We start from the raw sequence: 22,888 nt of genomic DNA on the forward strand, positions 1-22,888 counted from the left end.
TGTGTAACTACAGACTCAGTTATGAGGGGCGCGTGGGTGGCTCAGTTAAGTGTCTGACTTCGGCTCACGTCATGATCTCACGGTTTGTGAGTTGGAGTAGCACATCGGGCTCTGTGCTTGCTCTCAGCCCTTCAGATCCTCTGCCCTCTCTCTCTGCTGCTCCTCTGCTCACCTGCTCTCTCTCTCTCTCTCTCTCTCTCTCGCTCTCAAAGATAAACATTAAGGAAAGAAACTCCATATCTTGAAAAAAATCATTATTATAGGTAATACATTTTAACCTTGCTTCTATAATACCATCTAATATTCATATTCAGATTTCTCTTGTTATTTCAGTAATGGCTTTTGAAGTGATTGCAAGTGTCTGAGTCCCACCCCGTGTCCCATCCTGTGCCCCAGCCGCCACCCCACACTAGATTCAGGAGGATCTAGTCAAGGATCATTCATTGCATTCAATTTTTATGTTTCTAGTCTCTCCTGACCTTTTCTTTTTTTTCTCTCTCTTCTGGCTTTTTGGCCAGTCAGGCCAGTCATTTCGTAGGTTGTCCTTCAATCTCAATTTGCTGATCGTTTCCTCCTTTTTAAATTCAGACGACACATCTTTGGCAAGTGCACCACAGGGGCAGTGTTCGGCCCGCCCCATTATCTCACAGTGGGAAGCACATGGGGCCTGCTTGTCCCATTTTTCAAGGCTGTTCAGTGTTGTGTTGTGTTGTGTTGTGTTGTGTTGTGTTGTTTTATTGTATTGTATTGTATTGTATTGTATTGTATTGTATTGTATTGTATCGTATTTATTTTTGAGAGAGAAACACAGAGAGAGAGAGAGAGCACGTACGAGAGAGCAGGGGAGGAGCAGAGAGAGAGGGAGAGAGAGAGAATCCCAAGCAAGATGTAGGGCTTGGACTCACGAACCATGAGATATCATGACCAGCGCTGAAATCAAGAGTACGATGTGTCACTAACTGAGCTGCTCAGGAGCCCCTTGGGGGTGTTCAATTTAATCACTTGATTGAGGTGTTTGCCAGATTTTCCCATTGTAAAGGCACCTTTTTCTTTTTGTGATTATGAGTACATTTTTTTTTTTAATGTTTGTTTATTTTTTTGAGAGAGACAGAGACAGAATGTGAGTGGGTTAGGGGCAGAGTGAGAGGGAGACACAGAATCCGAAGCAGGCTCCAGGCTCCGAGCTGTCAGCATAGAGCCTGATGTGGGGCTCGAACTCAGGACCTGTGAGATCCTGACCTGAGCTGAAGTTGGACGCTCAACTGACTGAGCCACCCAGGCGCCCCTTTCTTTTTGTGATTAATAGGTGGTCTGTGAGATAGTTGTTTCTTTCTTTCTGTCTTTCTTTTTGTCTTTCTTTCTGTCTTTTTTTCTTTCTTTAAAGATTAAAAAAAAAATGTTTATCTTGAGAGGGAGAAGAAGAGAGTGCAAGCAGGGGAGGGGGCAGAGGAGAGAGAGAGAGAGAGAGTCACAGGCAGACTCAGAACTGACAATGGGGCTCAAATCCATGAACCCATGAACTGTGAGATCGTGACCTGAGCCTATACCAAGAGTCGGACGCTTGACTGACTGAGCCAGCCAGGTGCCCCAAAGATTTTAAGTAATCTCTACACCCAGCATGGGACTCGAACTCACAACCCTGAGACCAAGTGTATGCTCTCCCAGCTGAGCCAGCCAGGTATCCCCTGGCTTCTTTCTCTTAATGTAATGTTTTTGAGATTTGTTCGTGTTGTATGTATCAGTGTTGTTTTGTTTTGTTTTTAATTGCTGTGTTGTGTTCTATTGTATGAGTATACAACTATTTATCCATTTTGATGCTAAATATTTGAGTTTCCAATATTTTTGTATTCCAAATAAGGCTACAATGAATATTCTTATACAAGTCTTTGATAGCCATACAGTTTCATTTTGTGGGGAGCAAAATACTTAATGAGTAGATTTAGTAGATTACAAGATAGATGGATGTTTAACTTTAATATATGCATCTCGATTAATTAATGATGAGGAAAATTATTGTCACTTAATATATGCAGTTTGACAGGCCAGACTTTCAAAGATTTTATTTTTAAGTAATCTCTACATCCTATGGGGGGCCCGAACTCCCAACCCTGAGAGATCAAGAGCCACACACTCCACTGACTGACCGAGCCAGCCAGGTGCCCCCGATAGGTCAGACTTTGAACATGGAAGTTGTACAAGGGAAAGGAACCAATAAACAGAGCCCTTTGTGTTGAAACGGTTGACCACGTGGTCCTTTGACTCACTGCGTTTGTTACAGGAGAAATGTAAACCGGTTTCTTGGGTGTGTTTCCACATTTAGGTGAAATCTGCTATTGAATTATGAGATCCATTTTTACTAGCGTGGCTCTTTACTAGTTTTCGTTTCTCCCCTAATGGACTATTTTAGAAGAAATGGAGCTGTCACCCACATCAAGATTCAGAACACCGGTGATTACTATGACCTGTACGGAGGGGAGAAGTTTGCCACTCTGGCTGAGCTGGTCCAGTATTACATGGAACACCACGGGCAATTAAAAGAGAAGAATGGAGATGTTATTGAGCTCAAATATCCTTTGAACTGTGCAGACCCTACCTCTGAAAGGTCAGTGGCTTTTAGCGACTCCAGAGTCTGTGCGTCTCTCCCATGCTGTAGGTGTTCTCTGAATGCTTTGTGGGGGGTTGGCTCGATCTGTTGCTCAAGCTGTAACCTTTTCAAGTAAAGTTTTACTGAAGGAAGAAATGGGGTCAGATTACTTTCAGATCTCCCTCTTCTTGTAAAAGTGTCCATCAGTGTTCCTTACAGGGATCTCAGATTATTCCTGTATGTTCTTGGTACGTGCGGTAATTTTAGGATTATTGGACTTGAGCTGATAATCTTTGAGAGTTAGGAGAGAAAAATGATAATGGAGATGCCAAAACAGCACCAGTTCTCAGTAGTAGCTCCTGACCAGCTATTCAGCAATGCCGCCAACAGATGTCAGTTTAAGCTCAGAAGCCGAAAAGCAGAGAGCTCAGAGGGTCAGATTTTTCATCAGTTCTTTTATGTAGTATCCACAAATGTGGAGAATGACCTTGCTTAGAGGAAATTCCGTCATTTCAGAGATCTTCCCCCACCCCTGCTGCCTTGTGTTGGAACTAAGCTGATGAGAGCCAGGGCTTGACCTATTTTTATTGCTTTTATTGGTTTTCTACAGCCCCAGTCTCCTCTCTGACTCAGTACAAATTCAGGGTCTCTTAAGTAGGTTTGTATATTTTGTATCTTCAGGCAGGTTTCTTCAGTTTGCACCTCTTTGTATGCCGATAGTTTGTTTCTCCAGCTACCACTGTAGCTTCAAGCAAAAGGCTGTCAGCCACCTCAGTTTATCTCTAAATTTTACTCTGTTCAGTTGAGGGTGGATGAAAAATAACTCAAAGTATATTCCCCTAATGATGAGCCATTAGTACTCTCTGCCATGATAGTGCTTGCCTTCTTACCAAGATTCTGAGGGAAAAAGCCACATGATTAATATGACTAGGTTCAGATTTTTTTAAAGTTTGTTTTTTTATTTGAGTAATTTCTACCCCTAACATGGGGCTTGAACTCACAACCCTGAGATCAAGAGTCACATGCTCTTCTAACTGAGCCATCCAGGCACCCCATTAAGATGTTTAAAAAAAAAAAATTTTTTTTTTAATGTTTGTTTATTTTTGAGAGAGAACTCAAGTGGAGGAGGGGCAGAGAGAGAGAGGGAGGGAGACACAGAATCGGAAGCAAGCTTCAGGCTCTGAGCTGTCAGGACAGAGCCCGACACGGAGCTCGAACTCAGAAACCATCATGACCTGAGCTGAAATTGGATGCTCAGCCGACTGAGCCACCCAGGTGCCCCAAGATGTTTTTTATAGTATCTGAGAGTACTATTGTCTCAGAGTCTGTCCTCTGATGGCCTACATCAGGACTCTGGAGTGCTGGGTGAAAATGCAGGTTGCTGGGCCACCTTCGGACTTCATGTATCACTACCTCTGGTTGTGAGGCATGGGAATTCACATTTTTAACAAAATCCCTCACCCCTGCTCTAGAAGTTATGTGCATTAGGGTTTGAAATGATAGCCCAGTGTATGCTCCAAAGGTATTGACAGAAAACTTGGAGGCTGTTGAAAGTATTGGTTGGGCATATTAAAACATTTGGAATGCTTCATTTATAATGAAAATCCTTTCTTACGTAATTTGCACATACCAAAGCAAGGGCAAACATTCAAATGATTTTCTGTTTCTACCATGATTTTCTCTTTTAATTTCTTTAAATGGTTGTGTTTAAATAGTTGATCCTTTTAGGGTAGGGCATGGAGAAATGACAAAATGCATTTTTAAAAGCTGGAGATGGGAACGAAAATAGGAAAGATTGAGGACATTTGTTTCCCAATGACTGTGGGCTCATTTAAAAAGTTGAATGGTTATTCTTAACATCTTTGCCATTTTTCCTTCCTGCTTGGGCTGCAAATTCTGCCTTGTGCGGGATTGACCAATCTCTTAGAGGACTGTGTCTGTTTTTTAATTGTTTAGGAGCTCGCTGTGTATGGCAGTTTTGTGAAAGAATGCTGTGAACTCATGGCAGAACTCAATTGATTTTCATTTTAAAAAATTTAGGTGGTTTCATGGACACCTCTCTGGGAAAGAAGCAGAGAAATTATTAACGGAGAAAGGAAAACACGGCAGCTTTCTGGTACGAGAGAGCCAGAGCCATCCTGGAGATTTTGTTCTCTCTGTCCGAACTGGTGATGACAAAGGGGAAAGCAACGATGGCAAGTCTAAAGTGACCCACGTTATGATCCGCTGTCAGGTAAAGCCGCACTTGAACTACGGGTCTGGCAAAATGTCGTCTTTGGGTGATTTTTCTGCCAGAAGAAGACAGCCATCACTTGCGACGTCAGATTTTCTTTGCTCGTTTAGTTACAGGCTGATATGCTTTTAGTACATTATTTATTATAATTGTTTCATCATTTCAGGACTTTGTTATTTACTTCCAGTCTATCTCTGGCAGATTAAATCCTGCTTCAGTGAATCACCTCTGCCCTGTACTATCGAATTTGTTTCTGCTTGATTGCGGCTGGAGTCGGTCAGCCTCACTCTTCCATGTTTCTAAAGTGGTGACCTCGGTTCCTCCTTAGGACTATCACAGTCTGGCCTGTGACTGCATTTGCCTTCATGTTACAGAGTTCCTGCATTCAGGCTCGGAGAATTGAATTCACTGTTTCTTGTTTTTAATGTGGTGATGGGACTAAGGAGGTTGATTCTTGGTCAACCATGTCAAACTTTGTTTTGACATAGTTTCTTAAATAGAAACTGTTCACTTACTGCTTCAGTTTTAAAATTACATAAATACAGGGGCGACTGGGTGGCTCATTTGGTTGAGCGTCCAACTTCAGCTCGGGTTGTGATCTCACAGTTCGTGGGTTCGAGCCCCATGTCGGGCTCTGTGCTGATAGCTCAGAGCCTGGAGCCTGATTTGGATTCTATGCCTCCCTCTATATCTGCCCCTACCCCGCTCATACTCTGTCTCTCTCTGTCTCAAAAAATAAACATTCAAAAAAAATTTTTTTAATTACATAAATATTTTAAAAAACAGCTTAATTGAGGTACAACTCACATACCATGTAATTTCGCCCTTTTAAAGCAGTTAGTGGTTTTTGGTATGTTCACATATGATGCAATCACCGACACTAATTCCAGAACATTTTCATCACCCCAAAAAGAAACCTTGTGTCCATTCCCAGTCACTCCCCATCATTTCCCCTCTCTCCAGCTCTTGGCAACCACTAATCTACTTTTCATTTTCATGGATTTGCCTATTTTAGATGTTTCGTGTAGGTAGAATTATATAACATGGCTTTTGTGTCTGGCTTCTTATACTTTGCATAATGTCTTCAAGGTTTATCCATATTGTCCTGTGTGTCAATAAACTCTATTGTCAAATATTCCATTGTGTGGCTAGAGTAGATTTTATTTATCCGTTAAAAATGGATGGGCATTTTAGCTATTGTGAATAATGCTGCCGTAAACATTTGTGTACAGGTTTTTGTGATATTCTCTATTTGATGAGACAGCATCCTCCTATTTTCTTTTAATTTATAAAGTAAGTTTTCTTTAGTTCTTTGGACATATGTATACTCGCTGATTTCAAGTCTTTATGTGGGCTTTTTCAAGGACAGTTTTTATTATTAAGTGTTCTCCCCTCCCCCATGTTTGGTGCGTACTTTCCTGTTTCTTTGCATGTTTCATATTTTTTTTTTGTTTGCAACTAGACATTTTAAGTGATACAGTGTGAAGACTCTGGAAATCAGACGCCGGCTTTTCCAGGGTTTGCTGTTTGCTGTCGCTATTTTTTTATTGTTGCTGTAGTTGTTACTCTTTCTGTGTTCCATGATTTTCCCGTATTCTTTGCTATGTGTAGCCACTGAAGTCTTTGCGTGGTTAGTCTCCTAGCCTTTACCGGGGGCAGGGGGGAGAGCGGGGAGGGCTCTGTGTGTGTGGGTGTGTGTTGGGGCATACTTTGAACGCTCTGGCCGATTCCAACTCTGCCTTAGCCTTCACCTTCTGTTTGTGCATAACCTCAAGGTCAACTAGAGGTAAAGATAAGGGATTTCTTGGATCTTCCCTACACTTCACACAGCCCTGCACAGCCACATAGCCCTCTGGATTCTCAAGAATATGTTAGAGGTGTTGTTGTTGTTGTTGTTTTTAACTTTTGATTTAAATTCGAGTGAATTAACATACAGCGTAATAATTAGTTTCAGGTGTACAATATAGTGATTCGACACCTCCGTGTAACACCTGGTGCTCATCACAACAAGTGCACTCCTTGATCCCCATCACCTATTTAACCTTTCTCCCCACCCACCTCCTTTCAGGTAACCATCAGTTTGTTCTCTACAGTTAAGAGTTTGTTTCTTGGTTTGCCTCTCTATGTTAGAGGTTTTCCAAGCCCTATGTGGACATCACCTAGATTTTCCTTTTTCCGTTTTGGTCAGTCTCTTATTTGCTTTAACTGGTTGGTATTGCTGCCTCAGGCTGCTCTGATATTAAACAGTTGCTGCTGATTGTTTTTGGCAGATCCCCTGAAGACAGGGCTGAGTGAACTCTAAGTCAGGTCAAGTAAACATAAGCTCTGAAAACAGGGCTTTTCCAGGGAGCTGCTAAGCAGGCCCAATACAGGTATATCTCAGAGATATTATGGGTTCAGTTCCAGACCACTGCAGTAAAGTGAATATTGCAACAAAGCAAGTCAAATGAGTTTTTTGGGTTTCCCAGTGCATATAAAAGTTCTGTTTATTCTATACTGTATCTTATTCAGTGTACAGTTGCAGTATGTCTAGAAAACAACGGACAACAAACCTTAATTAAAAAATGCTTTGTTGCTAAAAACACTAAGCATCATCTGAGCTTTCAGGAAGTCATAATCACCGATCACAGATCTCCGTGACACATATAGTAATAATGAAAAAGTGGAAACATCGGAAGAATTACCAAAACGCGACACAGAGACACAAAGTGAGCAGATACTGTTGGAAAAATGGTGCCAATAGACTTTCTGGATGCAGGGTTGCCACAAACCTTTAATTTGTAAAAAATAACGTATCCGCAAAGCAAAGCACAAAGCACAATGAAGTGAAGTGCAATAAAGCAAGGTTTGCCTGTAGGGAATATTCTCCGGGGATAGGTCCCTGGAGAGGGTTCCAAATCCATTCTGTCCCCTCTGGCTATGCTGTGTTGCTGGCTCTCGCAGCTACTGTGGTTACGAGGCTGTTTGTTTTCAAGGCGACTGAAAGAGAGAGGTGCATGGGAAGAGAGGGCAAGTTAGAATGCCAGGGTTTGCTCCTTACCAAGATTCAATCATTTTTCTCAAATAAATGTTCCTTGGACTGGTGCAAGTCCTTGGTTAATTTTCAGAGTTCTGAAGAAGTCGGTGACAGTTTTTACCAGTATTTTTGTTGCTTTTATGGAAGAATGGATTTTCAGAGGTCTGTCCTTTGTCATTCTGAAAGTGCTTCTCCCCCTCCCCACCGCAGTTTTATTTTTAAATAAAAGATCATACCCAAACATCTTCATATTTAATTTTTAGGGTTTTGCATTTTCTGAGTTTAACTGTTTTCCTGTTGTTTCCCTGAAGTCGCCTATTCTGATCTTTTTGTCAGAGAAAATTTCCTGGTCTCTGTTTATAATTTCCCTTTTAGAGTTTCATTAGAAGAGGAAAATAGAGACATGGGTGTTGGGGCTTCAGTGCTGCCTCGCCAGCCTTGGAGTTTGTTGCATTTCAGAGAGAAATTGTTACTTACCTTCTCTTCAGCAGCCTGCCGTATGGTTGCTTAGCCTAGAGTGTAAGTAAATAGCAAATAATGCTGTTTTTCGTTTCTTTAACCTACTTAGTTAACGTATGAAGGGGAGACTTTTGTGCCCTTGGTGCTGAGGGATACTTAGATCTCACACCCCACGGTGAGCTCTTTCCCATTGAGTCGGCCTTTCCTGTTCCATCATCCTTGCTTTCTCTCCTTTGTACTACGACAGCCATTTTTTCTTTGGGGGAGAGTCAGTCTCTGTACTTCAGCTGGGAAAAATAATAATTTAACATAAAGGTAATAGGATTTTTTTCTTTTTTTTTGGTCTTGAAAGGAACTGAAATATGATGTTGGTGGAGGAGAACGGTTTGACTCTTTGACAGATCTCGTGGAGCATTACAAGAAGAACCCCATGGTGGAAACATTGGGCACAGTGCTACAACTCAAGCAGGTGAGAGTATTAGAAAGCTAAAGCTTCATCTCCTTACGGAGTTTAGAAAATCCTGATACAGAACATTCTAAATATACAGGAGTAGAATAGTATCATGGACCTCCATACACCCATCACCCAGCTTCAATTGTGATCAACTTAAAAATCTTGTTTCATTGTTGCCGCACTCCACTGCTCTTCCCCGGGGGTATTTGGAAACGAATCCCAGGCATTATGTCATTTCCATGATATCTCCAGGTGTATCTCTAAAAGGCTTTATGGAGTTTCTAAGGCAAGCTTTTACCAAGTGTTCGTTCTAGGCCTCCCTTTGGTTACCTTTGGGTGATTACACTTACTCCCTTTGGAGTTACTGCTACTTCAGAGTTCCCTCTTAGCACCTAGTGGCAAATTATATCATCTCCCCAAATAATGTTGGGATCGATTTATGAAGAAAAATAGGTTTGAATTTCTATCAGCACAGTAAAGTGTGTGTGGGGATTGAAGAAAGATACATTTTCTGACAAAACAGAAAAGTGAAACTGTATTTGAAAACTTTTGTTGTGAATTACTATATCCTTTGAATTTCCTGTCCTTGCCTTACAAATATCAAGATGGAACTCTTTTTTTTTTCTTTTTTTTTTTGGTATTAACACTTTTTTTTTTTTAATAATACTTTATTCATTTCACACCAACTGCTGAATTTGATTAGCCCCTCAACACAACACGCATCAATGCTGCTGAAATAGAAAGCCGGGTTCGAGAACTAAGCAAATTAGCTGAGACCACAGATAAAGTCAAACAAGGCTTTTGGGAAGAATTTGAGGTAAGTTATTAAAAAAAAAAATTTTTTTTTTTTGCATGAGTTATTAAATCCTATTTTTAATGAGAGAGAAGTTGGCCCTGTATTTGGAATTGGATCTGAAAGACTTGAATCTGTGCTCTTTCTTAATTCAGCCATTGATTGACATGGAACAAGTTGCTGAGGGGGCTTCTCTGAAATAGAAGGGCATTGTGTTCTGGGAGAAGGGAGTTGGCAGTTAATATTCAATGGATGAGCCAATAGCTCCATTTGGCTCTTTTGGTTTGGACTGCTGGCAAAAACCCAGAAAAACAAAAGGATCTAATTCCTTTGGAAGGTTTCCAGCATTGGCTGGCTTCTTTAGAGAGAATCTATAGCCTTATTGCAGTGAATAAGTGAAAGTGAAATACCTCATGGTGGTTTTAATTTGGGAGTTGACATTTATAACTTTGGGAAGTGAACCGATTTCTTTCCTGAAACCAACTTGGGTAGGAGAATGTCCCCAGAGGGAATGTGCTATGTTCCTGTTTTCCTCTGGTATGTCACTTACCAATTCACATTGTGATCGTGTTCTCTCTCCTCTCACCCATTTGATTGAAAACTTCCTCAAAAACAAGGATCATACCGTACTTACTTTCATAGTTACCCCTAGCATGTGGCACAGTGCCTAGAACACAGTAGAAGCTCCATAAATAATTGTTGAATGGGTATTTACATTTATCTAATGTTTATGTCACTTTATTATTACTATTCTGTTTATGGGAATGATGGACTATTACTTACTTTCTGCAGGACTTTTAGAATCAATAAACGTGGAACAAACGAATGGCCGCATGAAGTGGCTACAGGTCAGATCAGCTTATTGAGATAGACCTTATTTCCATTTTACAGAGGAGGAGCCTGAGGCTTGGGGAGGTTAAGTAAACCATCCAGCACCATACCACAAATACCGATTGCACCGCAGCGCTGAGGTTGGGTGCAGAATAGAACAGTCACAGTCTCCGCTCCACATTGCTGAACAGGAACTTGAACTCAGCTTTATTTTTGCATACCAGGCATTGGACTTATTGCCCAGGACACTATGTCGAACAAGATGGACAGGGTTTCTGTCTTTAAGGAGCTTCTAGTTGAGGGGCACCTGGGTGGCTCAGTCAGTTGAGCATCCGACTTCGGCTCAGGTCATGATCTCGTGGTTCGTGAGTTCGAGCCTCACCTCGGGCTGGCTGCTCTTGGCACAGAGCCTGCTTCAGATCCTCTGTCTCCCTCTCTCTCTGCCCCTCCCCAACCAGCGTTCTCTCTGAGATACATAAAGACGTTAAAAAAGAAAAAGGGAGCTTCTAGTTAAGAGAGGGAAGACAGTGATGAAGGGCGTCACTGAGAAACTGATGATCAGCATAATGAGTCAGATTAAAAAACAGTGTTTTTTAATGTTTGTTTATTTTTGAGAGAAAGAGAGCGAGCAGGAGAGGGGAAGAGAGAGAGGGAGACACAGAATTTGAAACAGGCTCCAGGCTCTGGGCTGTCAGCGCAGAGCCTGACGCTTGGCTTGTAATCATGAACTATGAGGTCGTGATCTGAGACAAAGTCAGACGCTTAACCAACTGAGCCACCCAGATGCCCCCAGAATTTTTTTTAATGTTCGTTATTTATTTTTGAGAGAGGGAGCACAAGTGTGGACAGGGCAGAGAGAGAGAGAGGGGGGGAGACAGAGAATCTGAAGCGGGCTTCAGGCTCCAAGCTATCGGCACAGAGCCCGACATGGGGCTTGAACTCACGAACTGTGAGATCGTGCCTTGAGCTCAAGTCGGACACTTAACTGACTGAGCCACCCAGGTGCCCCAATCAGTCAGAATTTTTAAATCCCAAGCCCACTGCTTTCTTCCCTGTGTCCCACCAGCGGCGAAAATAAAGAGCAGCATTTCTGGTCATTTAATTCCATTCACTTGTTTTCATTCATTTCATGTAGTCTTTATAAAGCCTCATGAGATAGGCGGGATGAGTACAGAAATTGGAATGGCAAACCTATTTTTCCAATATGCAAAATTTCATATCTATCCAAGAGCAGAGGGCAGAGTATAATCACAGCAATGTGTCTGTCACCCAGCATTGACAGTTGTTGATATGTGGCCAGTCTTTTTTTTTTTTTTAAAGTAGACTCCATGCCCGGTGTGGAGCCCAACCATGGGGCTTGAATTCACGACCCCGAGACCAAGACTTGAGCTGAGATCAGGAGTCAGACACTTAACCAACTGAGCTGCCCGGGTGCCCTGTGGCCAGTCTTTTTTTAACTCCTCCCCACTGCCTCCCCCTGCCTTGGCTTATCTTGAAGCAAATCCCAGGTGTTTTTTCATCTGTAACTATTTCATTTCAAAAGGTCATAACTAGAGTACCATGCTCACGCTTAAAATTATTAACAGTAATGCCTTAACATTGTGGATGTCAGTCACTGCTCACGTTTTCCTGATCATCATGCGTACACATGTGCACACACATGCAGTTTGTTTGAACTGAGAAGTGCTTTTTCCTACTTGATTAAGAAAAAATGTTGAGGGGCGCCCGGCTGGCTCAGTCCGAAGAGCATGTGACGCTTCATCTCGGGGTTGTGAGTTCGAAACCCACATTGGGTGTAGAGATTACTTAAATAAATAAAACTTAAAAATATTTTTTTGAATGTACTATATAAAATAGATGTGTATAAAGAACCCCCATGCATCATTATCAACGTTGCCAGTTATCCCTGATACCGTGTTATTTTTTTATTTTTTAAACGTTTATTTATTTTTGAGACAGAGAGAGACAGAGCATGAACGGGGGAGGGTCAGAGAGAGAGAGGGAGACACAGAATCCGAAGCAGGCTCCAGGCTCCGAGCTGTCAGCACAGAGCCCGATGCGGGGCTTGAACTCACAAACCACGAGATCATGACCTGAGCTGAAGTCGGATGCTTAACCAACTGAGCCACCCAGGCGCCCCTTGATACCGTGTTATTTTATTTGTAAATACTTTGGTATCTATGGAATTTTTTTAAAATTTATATTTTAGTTAATATACAGCACAATATTGGTTTCAGCAGTAGAATTCAGTGATTCTTCACTTAAATACAACACACCCACTACTCATCACAAGTGCCCTCCTTGGTACCCATCACCCATCTAGCCCATCTCCTGCCCACCTCCCTCCATCAACCCTCAGTTTGTTCTCTATCGTTAAGTCTCTTGTGGTTTTTTTCCCTCTCCCCTCCCCCATACGTTCATCTGTTTTGTTTCCTAAGTTCCGCATATGAGTGAAACCATATGATATCTATCTTTCTCTGACTGACTTATTTCACTTAGCATAATACACTCTAGTTCCATCCACGTTGTTGCAGATGGCAAGATTTCATTCTTTTCGATGGCTGAGTAATATTCCAGTGTGTGTGTGTGTGTGTGTGTGTGTGTGTGTGTACACGTATATCTACACACACACACACACACACACACACACACACGCACCACATCTTCTTTATCCATTCATCAGTCGATGGACATTTGGGGCTGTCTCCATAGTTTAGCTATTGTTGATAATGCTGCTATAAACATTAGGGTGCATGTACCCCTTTGAATCTGTATTTTTGTGTCCTTTGGGTAAATACCTCATGGTGCAATTGCCGGATTGTAGAGTAGTTCTATGGAATTCTTTTTTTTTTTTTTTTTAAATCTTAGATCCTTTAAGAAGGGTTTAAGGTTTTGTGTTTTTTTTTTAATTTTTTAATTTGAAAGAGAATGAGCGTGTGTGCAAGCAGAGGAGGGAGCAGGGGGAGGGAGGGAGAGAGAGAGAGAGAGAGAGAGAGAGAGAGAGAGAGAATCTTAAGCAGGCTCTGTGCTCAGCGCCGAGGCCAGTGTGGGGCTCTAACCCACAAACCATGAGATCATGACTTGAGCTGAAACCAAAAGTCGGATGCTTAACTGACTGAGCCGCCAGGCACCCCGGTCGTGAGCTGTTTTTTTTAATCTATATCCTTGTTCATTTTACATTTTATTTATTCATTCATTCGTTCATTCATTCAGAGAGTAAGCTGGGGAGAGGGGTAAAGGGGGAGAGAGAGAATCTCATGCAGGCTCCACACTCAGCGCAGGGCCCGACATGGGGCTCGTCTCGCGACCCCGGGATCATGACCTGAGCCGAAATCAAGAGTCAGACGTTCAACCGACCGAGCCACCCAGGCACCCCGTTACACATTCTCTTAAAATGGTAGCTGAGGCGATCATTCGTCCACACCACTTTTCCTTCACAGTGGCAATGAACTTTAAAAAAAGTGACAGCAGTGAGGTGGGTGTCTGTTGCCCGGTGGGTTCTTGAACACTAACGTCACTTAGGCAGTGCTTAGGGAAACAAAGTCAGACCTTCCCGGAAAGCTTGTGGCATCAGGGGTGTTGCTCATGATCCTGTCGGTGGGGTCAAGATGTGACCTTAGAATAGGTCCTAGCGTGACTTTCCTGGCCTTGGAAAAAGAAGGTTGCTTCTAAATGCTGACCTGATAGTTGCGCTGTGACATCTCAGATTCAGGTAATCTTTTATACATTATTAACAACAAAGCCGGTGAACCGGCTTTTGGGAAAAATGGAAAAAAACAATACCATGTCTGTTCTCCATAGAGGTCAGGCTGATCTCATAAATTGTCATTCGCTAAATCAGAGCACAGGACTAACGTTTCATCTGATGACAGCTGAAACCAGACCTAAACAGCTGGTGACCTGCTTTCTGGGTCTCTTAGGTATCTGCTTCTCAAATCCAGTTAATTTTAAAAAACACCCTTTGTTTTTTTTAAGTTCATTTATTTTGAGAGAGAGCATGAGCAGGGGAGAAGCAGAGAGAGGGAGCGAGAGAGTCCCAAGCAGGCTTCGAACTCTCAGCACAGAGCCCGACACAGGGCTTGATCTCACCACCCGTGAGATCATGACCTGCGCCGCAACCAAGAGTCAGATGTTTAACCAACTGAGCTACCCAGCGCCCCCCCCCCCCGCCCCAAATTGCCCTTTAAGGTTGGGGCCTGGGGAATACAGCTCAGAACAGAACCAAACCATTATAGAAACCAACTAGATATGCGGAAGCAGAGACTCATTACAATCTAAACCCTCTGAAACTGAAGTTGGATCCTGACAGCAAGGCATTATTCTCTCGGCACTTGTACTTCAGTTGTTTCCCGGGAGGTGATAGTTTGGGATCAGTTCCTTCTTACCAAGGACTCTGATGGTCTCTACAGTGAACCAGAGCTCTGAATGACAGCTGTGTCTTGTTGTGGCCTGTAAAGTTCCGTGTGTCCTTTCGGGTACGTTCCCCCAGAAGACACTTAGGAGTTCCTTCTGCGTTTGACGCATCTTAAATACAAAGTCTCTTGGGAAGCTGCTCGATTCTTCTCTCCTTGGCCTCTGAAATGAATTCGGGTTGTTGGTCTTCTTCTAGGATGTGTTGTAGGATGAAGACACTGTGACCCCAAGTCTGACTTTTTCCTAGAGGCTTCCCATTCTTGACCTGTGTAAACATCTTACGTCTCTTGCGTGTCTCTGCTTATGAATGTGAGGAGGAGGATAGTTCTAGCTTTGCTGGGATGAAGTAAGGTTCTGAAGTGAGACACTCGCTACGTAAATGAAAAGGCAGGTTATGATCTTATGATTTTGTGCCTGCGCTGTGCGTTACCCGAAACCTGAGCTCAGCCCTGAACATCTCGGCGAGGTACGTATCGCACGGCCGCATTGATAGAGTATTTGCATGCTCTCTCAGCCTGTTCTTCTCTTTGGAGTCCTCTAGGCCCGGGTTGCCCAGGGGACACTGGGCTGCACCTTGACGCTGCATCTGACTGCGGGACCCAAGTGGTGGATGGAAATCTTGCTGTTGGCAGTCCTTTGGCCTCCACTCTCTCCTTTCTCCCTCCTCCGTCTTGCTGCCTCTCTGTGTCCAGTCTGCCTGCTCTCCACACACCCGCTTCATCCTTCTTTTCCTTGAGCAGATTCCTCTGCTTCCTGACTTACAAACCTTCCTTCTGGCCCCTTGCAGACATTGAAACCATCAACTTCGTACAAAGTCTAGGATTCTCATGGGCTCAGATGCCATCCATCTTGGTCTGAGGAGAGTACCAAGGACACGATCACTTGGAACATCTGTGTCTGGAGGGGAAAGCAGTTGTTAGAGATGAGTGTTGTCGGGAGCCGGGCAGACGTCCTGAAAATATTTCCCCCAAACAGGAGACGCTGGTGGTGGCATGATGTATTCATTTTCTTCATTCGCCAAGTAGTTATTAAGCACAGACTCTAGGCCGGGTTCTGTTCTAGGGTCTGGGGATGCAGCAGGAAACAAATAAAAGTCATTATCCTTATGGAGCTTTATGGCCAACGGGGAGACACAGTAAAACAAAGAAACGAGTGAATGTTTGTTGCGGGAGAGGGTGATACGTGCTATAGAGAAAATAAAGTAGGGCCAGAAAGGAAGGGCGCGCTGATGGGGTCATTACCATTTTACTCAGGTCTCTCTGATGCAGTGGTACTCGAGCAGAGAGTTGAAGGACATAAGGGAGCGGGCCATACAGATAACCTCAGGAGGAGCATTCCAGGCAGAGGCCCTGAAGTGGGAATGTGGAGTGTGCGTGCGCGTTGCACCATCAGCAAACAGTACTGTCGGAGAGGAGCAGGCAGAAGGGGAATGCGGGTGGAGTGACACAGAGGAGCGAGATGACACGGGGTCCGTGGGCCCATGGGTCCGTGTAGCAGCATTGGCTTGTACTTGGTGACAGAGTCTGAGGAGGGTTCTGAACACAGGAGGGATGTGATGTTGCTGGCTGCCGCACGGGCGGCTTTCTGCAAGGGGGACATAGAGGCAGGGAGACCCGCAGAGAGGCACAGCACAGGAGCCAGAGCAGGTAAATGGCAGTGGCTCGGTTCAGGGTAGCAGCCGTGGAGGTGGTTGGGTTCTCGAGATATTTTGAAAGTAGAGTCAACGCATCGTGTGGTTAAGGCAGAGCTGAGGCAAGGATGTGGTGAAGGTTTTTGGCTGGAGCAGTTGGCAGGATAGAGTCATGGTTTACCTAGACGGGGAGGCTGGGAGGAATGGGTTTGAGGGCAGGTGATCAACTTTCATTCTGGACTTGTTACAATTTGAACTGGTAGACATCTGATGGCGGTGCGATTATTCACATGGTGTTATGGGTGGGATTGTACTAGAACGTTCCTTTTTCATTTCACCTTACTAACACTCCTCCGTTCCCAGCCTCAGGATCATTTTCTCAGGGAAACCTTCCTGGATCCCCGTGCCCGTGCCCGGATGGGTTCTTGTGACAGGTGCACTAGCAGCAGCCCTTTCCTTCATACTACCTGCTCTCCTTGGAGTTCATGGGCACTCCGTGTGGCCGTTGTTTTCACGTTTTCTTGTTCCGTGAATTCGCAGAAGCAGATGGCGTTACTAGGTCTGTCAGAATAAAGAGAGGTTTTGCTCAGATGCAACTAAAGGTGATGAAATAACGAGATACACTTTGATCCTGCCATTTTAGGTGTGCTGTGTGCCTATTATCTAAGAGAAGAACCCAAAGCAGTCCGTGGGCCCCACAAAGACAGGTAGTCCTGCCTGGTTTCCTGTAGTCCTGGTAGAGACTCCAGGGGAGCCTGGCACACCATAGACAGAAAGGTTGTATTTGGGCTGAGTGTTGAATACAAGTTGTTTGCAGGAGAGAGAGGGAGAGAGGGAGACAGAGAGAGGGAAGGGGGGAGGGGGGAGGGAGAAAGGAAGAGAGACGAAGGCGGGGGGGGGGCAAGAGTGAGAAAGAGAGGGGGAGAAGGAGAGGGAGAGAAAGTGGTATTAGGTTTAGATGCTTTGCATATATTCAATAGGGAATGGCTTTCTGATGCTTAAAAAGTATGGAGGAATGTTCCTGGCTTTGCTTGGAGATGTTCCTCTTTACTACCCTGCAGTTTTCAGGTGGAGGCCCTGTTTGAGGGTTGTGAATGCACATTTCGGTCTTCGAGACCCATCTATACACACTTGCGCAATAGGGTCTAATTCAGGGTGGCAGTGATGAATTTCAGAAAAATTTTAGCTTTGAATCTCCTGTTTCTGACTTACACACACACACACACACACACCCCACAACACACACCCATACAAACCCCACGCAACATCATATTCACTGGGGTTATTTTTTCCCAGCACTTTAAAGCCTGTTTGCCTTAGCAATTTGATTTTTGTTTTTAAAGCCCATCCTCCTCCTATTACGCAAGCGTCTCTCTGTCGTGGTCTGAAGCTGTTTTCTATTTGCACGGGCAGCGCAGTCACTTCCTTGACAGCTACACAGATGTCCTGGACCCCCGGCCACTGTGCCATCTGACGTGTCTCCAGGAGGAGCTAATGCCTGCCTTCAAACCCACAGGCCGGTTCGATTTCTTTCAAGTGATTACATCCTGCTCAGGGGAGCTGTAAATTCTGCTTCGAGACGGTTAGGCTTTTATGGAAACAAGACTTTAACAGCACCCCAAAGCAGTGTCTAGAATAATAATTCTTGCTGGCGATCTCTAGCAGAACTCTTTCCCTTGGTGGCCAAGCCCCACCACGCTTCACCACAGCCCCCGAGTAGGGCTCCAGCCTTGGGCTGCAAGTGCTCCAGGCCGCAGGCCCGCGCCGCCGCCGGGATTTTCCACGTAGGTCCCAAAGCTCCCAGTTGCTTGAATAGAAGAGCTGCTGCCTTCCCATGGGCAGAGCTTTGCAGCGGTTGGAGGTTTCTTTCGGCAAGCGAAACGTTCCGTCCTGCAGAAGTTCCTTTGTTTCCTTTGGACCGCTTCTCTTCCAGCGTCTCTCTCTGTTCTGTTCTTTGCCCCTCCAGTGTCAGGTTTTCCTTTTTAGGGTCATTTCAGTTTGCCAGAGCCGCTTGACGTCTTTACAGAGAGTAAGAGCCGAAGGTGCTCTCGGGCACTTTCGCGTCTCTGTGTCACCTTTCCCTTTGGCCCCCAACCACCCTTGCTTCTCCCTGCGTCTGCCGTCATCTCCTGTCTTCTTCACCAGGTGGGCCTGCGCTGTGGCCATTTCTTCTGAGCTCCTGCCTCCTTTAACCTCCGACCGTGACTGCTTCCGCCATCACTGAGCCAACAGGCGGAAGGCCGCAGTGGCTTTCTTACTGTGACGCGAGTAGTCTTTGCTCTAGCCTCTTTCTTCCGTGTGCTGCCTTTGAGACCACCGTCCAGCTCCTCATTCCCACGGTGTTCTTTCCTTGGTTTCTCTGGCCTGCAGCGGCACACGCCTGGTTTATTCCTTTACGTGGCCGGGGCCCTCCGCTCGTCTTGCTTGAGGTTCGCTCTTCGTTGGGGAGCACGTCCATTCTTATCCTATCCTGGTTCCCCCTACGTTTATCTTGCTTCTGAGCTCTGGTTTTGCCTTTGAAATGACGCCTTCCGTATTTCTTCACAGTTCTGTCTCTTCAAATTTGAGCATTCGAGACAGGAGCCTGTTATTTTCCCCTTTAAACCAAATACCCCCTCCCGCCCCCTTTACTGGCCCGTGTCTGGCACTCATGCTGTTTATCCTTGGGCGCCGTGGGCTGGAATCCTCAGAGCCTCTCTCAATTCCTCTTTGTCCCGTTTCTGCCATACCCTGCCATTCACCAAGTGCTGTTGATTCTTCTTTCCTAATGTCTTTCTGCTCTTAGAGGGCGGAGGGAAACGCGTCTGTTGTCTACTTGGTGCCGCATTTGGGGCTAGGGAAGTCATCTCATTGCATCCCCAGGCCTGTGGGGTAGGTGGAGTAACCCGCGGGCATGCTGAGAAGTCGGGCCACCTGCTCAGGGCTGCCCAGGGAGGCATTCGTGGAGACAGGAGTTTCGTCTGACACCAGAGGTACAGGCTCTCGTCACCCCAAGAGACACGAACTGTTCTTTTCCCCTCTGCCTCTCACCCTCCGTTTACCCTTCAGGTGAACCTGCACTCAGCATTTCTCCTGTCTCTCTTCTGCTCAGAAACCATCAGTGGCTCCCTGTTTCCTACGTGAGACACAGCATTTTCATTTTGACCAAGAAACTAAAGCCCAAAAAGAAGTGAGAAACTTGTCCCCAGGGGCCAGATGGTTGGCTGTGGTGTGAACTTCGTGTGTCAGAACCTTGTCACTCAGCTGTTGAAGATTCTTCTGCCTGGTTTTCAAGGCCCGCCATCATTTTTCTGACTCTCCGCATCTAACCCCATTTGCCTCCACTTCTTGGCACACGGCTTCTAGACTCATCGACCGGTCTCCTTCACCCTGAAGAACTCTCGCCTCTTAGCCACGTTGCTTGCCTTCCCTAACTTGCTGGGATGGCTTCCTTTCCTCCTTGGACCTGTCTAAATCCTTCACCTGCTTCAGGCCTTAGCTCCTCCCAGAAACCTGCTTCGGTTAGTTTTCATGGATCTCACTCCCTAGACTGCACACCACATAATTAATTCCACACTTAATTATAGATTTGTCTTGTACTGCTTGCTGCAGTTTCGTGTGTCAGAACCTGTTCTCCCCCGAGGCACCATGCCTTTTAATTCATTTTCCTACTTGCTCTCCACCTTCTGGGAGGACGGGGGCGTCTGGGCTTACAGCAGGCACCGGGAGGGGAACCAGGTCTTGGGTTGATTTTGTCCGTCACCTTCGTAAGTGCTTATCCGTCAGTTGGGACCTTCTCTGGCGCTGAGAGTCTGCAGCTGCCCCTTCGTGCCTGGGTGGTGCTGAGGACTCGTTCAGGACAGGCTGCCCAAATCCCACAGCAGAGAAACGGCGACAGGCTGTGCGGCGTGGTATCAGGATGCGGGGGGCTTTCACCCGCCCGTGGCGCCTGGTGACACTGCAGAGCTTGCAGCGGGGGGGGGGGGACGGGATGAGAAATTGCAGCATCCTCTGCACACAGGACGGATGCCAGAGGAACACAGAGGGTCATTCAGACCGGGTAGCAGGCCTGGTTTCGGATCATGCCCGGGTAGTTACCGCTGCCCTAATAATCATTCACAGCGTCAGGGCCAGGAGCCCACCTGCCTGGCAGTCTTGCTCCGCTCCCTCTCTGTCCTTCGGGAGGCTGCAGCCAAGAGTGGGGTGGGGGCAGAGCCAGTAGGAGCTTTTACACTTCTAGCTTTTATTTTGTTCATGAAAAACCTTCTTCTGTTATCGAAGCTTTTGAATACCCCAAAGTAGAGAAGATAGTACGATGGACCTTCTCTTCCCCTACCCGCACCCTTGACACTTGGCAAACGTTTTGCCAGTCTTGTTTCTCCATCCCCACCCCTCCCTTACCCCATGCAGTATATACGCCCTTGTAGTTCTGTTTTTAAAGGCAAGGTAATTGTGGTTTGGTCTGGCCTTGATGGTTGCTGGTGTTACTTTTGTGATTTGTCCCCGTTGCCCGGAACAGTGCAGGCAGAATGGTCACTGGGCCCTTGTCATTGTCGTGCTACCTGGGGATGCGTGGTTCTGCCAGTGTGTTTCCTGCCTGTCTGTCTCTCCTTGATCCTGCTCCTCTGTTTGGATTCCTGACATTCTGGCCAAGAGCCAGGTCCAGTGGCTTTCAATCAGGGCTTTTGAAGCCTTGTGGGGGTCCCATTCGGTCATTATAGTGACTGGGGACGCTGCCCCTGGCATTTAGGCTGGGAGGGGCCCCGGGGGTGGGAAGCAGGAGTGTTCCCTGGTCATAAATGTCAGGGGATGGTTCTGCACGTGAGCACTTGTCCCATCCACAGTTGGTCATGCTCCTGGGCACTTCTTCTTCGTTTTTTTTTTTTTTGTTTTAAGATTTTGTTTTTAAGTCATCTCTACACTCCATGTGGAGCTCGAACTCACAACCCTGAGATCAAGAGTTGCATGTTCCACTGTCTGAGCCAGCCAGGTGCACCAGCCCTGGGCACTTGTAAATATGCACTGTGGATCAGGGAATTGGCTTCTCTTGGTGCTTTTTAAGACTTAAAATCTGATACAATCCCTTTGGCTCTAGATCTGTTTTGACTCATGCAATCAGGCGATGGTAACTAACCTCTGGCCCATTTTGAGGGTTCGGCATTTGATCCAAACTCTTTGTGGTGTTACTTGGGAAAATGGGATCTTGCATCCCTGCTTTACATTGTCCCTTCTTCTGCCTGTCATTATCATTAGCATCCCTGCCACTGCCCAGTGGAGAATGGGGCTGGAGACACTGTGACATTTAGCCTGACAGGTCGTTCGCAGCTTTTTTTGTGTGCCACCGGGACTGCTGGGGAGGAGGTTGTGGAAGATAAACCACGGAAGGGTTGTGACGTGCAGGGGCCGGCTCGCTGGATAGTCTTCTGCTTCTTCCGGCCATCAGCCTGGCGCTGGGGAGGAAGCACCCCATAGCAGGTGGCAGCTGATTGTCTCGGGTGCAGTTGGGGAGCCTCTGCAGGCAGAGCAGGGAAAGTCGCCCTTCTTTTTATTTTCAGCCTCACTCTGGGTGGAGGGCAGCCTTCCACTGTGGAAAACGAAATGTGTTCAGACAACTTGGGCCCCAGGCACAGATGAGAATGGGCTAATGGGCACTAAGGAAGGAGCTGGGGGGAGAGACACACAGTTGGTCATTACTAATTTGTGACAACTGCCAGCCGCTGCCAGTTAGCACCGACTGTGCCTGGGACGCAGGCGCCCTGGAGCTTGTCCGTTCTGGAAGACCCTGGGGCCCAGAGGCCTGTCTCAGCCTGCGTGCTGTTCAGACCCCAAATCCGCATGAAAGAGGCGATTGGTAACTTGATACAGGGTTGGGGGAGCCCCTGGCTGACCTGCATAGATGGTCCAACCAATGTGCCGTGTTTTTGCACCTTTTGTAGTAATCTCCCTTAACTCTTGCACTGACCCTGTGGGGTAGGTAGTTAGGGTTTTCCCCACCTTACACTCGAGGAAGCTGAGGCATAGACAGACTGGCTGAGGTTAGGGGCAGAGAAGAGGAGGAGCGTGAGTTCTGAAAAGCTGGAACTTGGTTGCAGGCCGGGGTAGACACTGGAGCCTGAGCAAGGGAGGGTCTGGGTGAAATTTGCCTTTTATAGAGACAGCTCAGGCCTGTGCCTCCGCCCGCAAAGCATCATGCGAGGTATGTTTCGTAAGTGAGCACTTGAACGCGTCACTGTCAGGTTTGTTTTGAATCAAGCAGCTTATTATTTCCTAGCCACCCCCACCTTGTAGCTTTTGTTGATGTTGTTTCTCTTCACTTGTTTGGCTTTTAAGTGCTTGAGTCAGCTTGTAGAGTTTGGGCTTCTTTTTGAACCTCACCTTAATGTCTGAAAATCAAGACTGAACCTTCTTCTCCTAACACAGCAGTGTTGCTCAGTAAGACTGGCTCACAGTTCAGAGGAAATGCCAGCTCGAAGAAGGCAAATGGCCTTAATTACTT

At 45.8% G+C, this 22,888-nt stretch overlaps 1 protein-coding gene across 2 annotated transcripts in view; it reads left to right on the top strand.

Moving 5' to 3' along the window:
* Positions 1-22,888, top strand: part of PTPN11 (protein tyrosine phosphatase non-receptor type 11) — a 79,790-nt gene that overhangs the window by 23,558 nt on the left and 33,344 nt on the right. For both annotated transcript variants that reach the window (XM_043557651.1, XM_043557652.1), the window contains exons 3-6: positions 2,408-2,602; positions 4,625-4,817; positions 8,645-8,761; positions 9,450-9,563. In XM_043557651.1, coding sequence (XP_043413586.1) covers positions 2,408-2,602; positions 4,625-4,817; positions 8,645-8,761; positions 9,450-9,563 — 619 coding nt within the window. The remainder of the gene's footprint in view (positions 1-2,407; positions 2,603-4,624; positions 4,818-8,644; positions 8,762-9,449; positions 9,564-22,888) is intronic.

Source organism: Prionailurus bengalensis, chromosome D3 (genome assembly GCF_016509475.1).
Source record: "Prionailurus bengalensis isolate Pbe53 chromosome D3, Fcat_Pben_1.1_paternal_pri, whole genome shotgun sequence".
Lineage (NCBI taxonomy): Eukaryota > Metazoa > Chordata > Mammalia > Carnivora > Felidae > Prionailurus > Prionailurus bengalensis.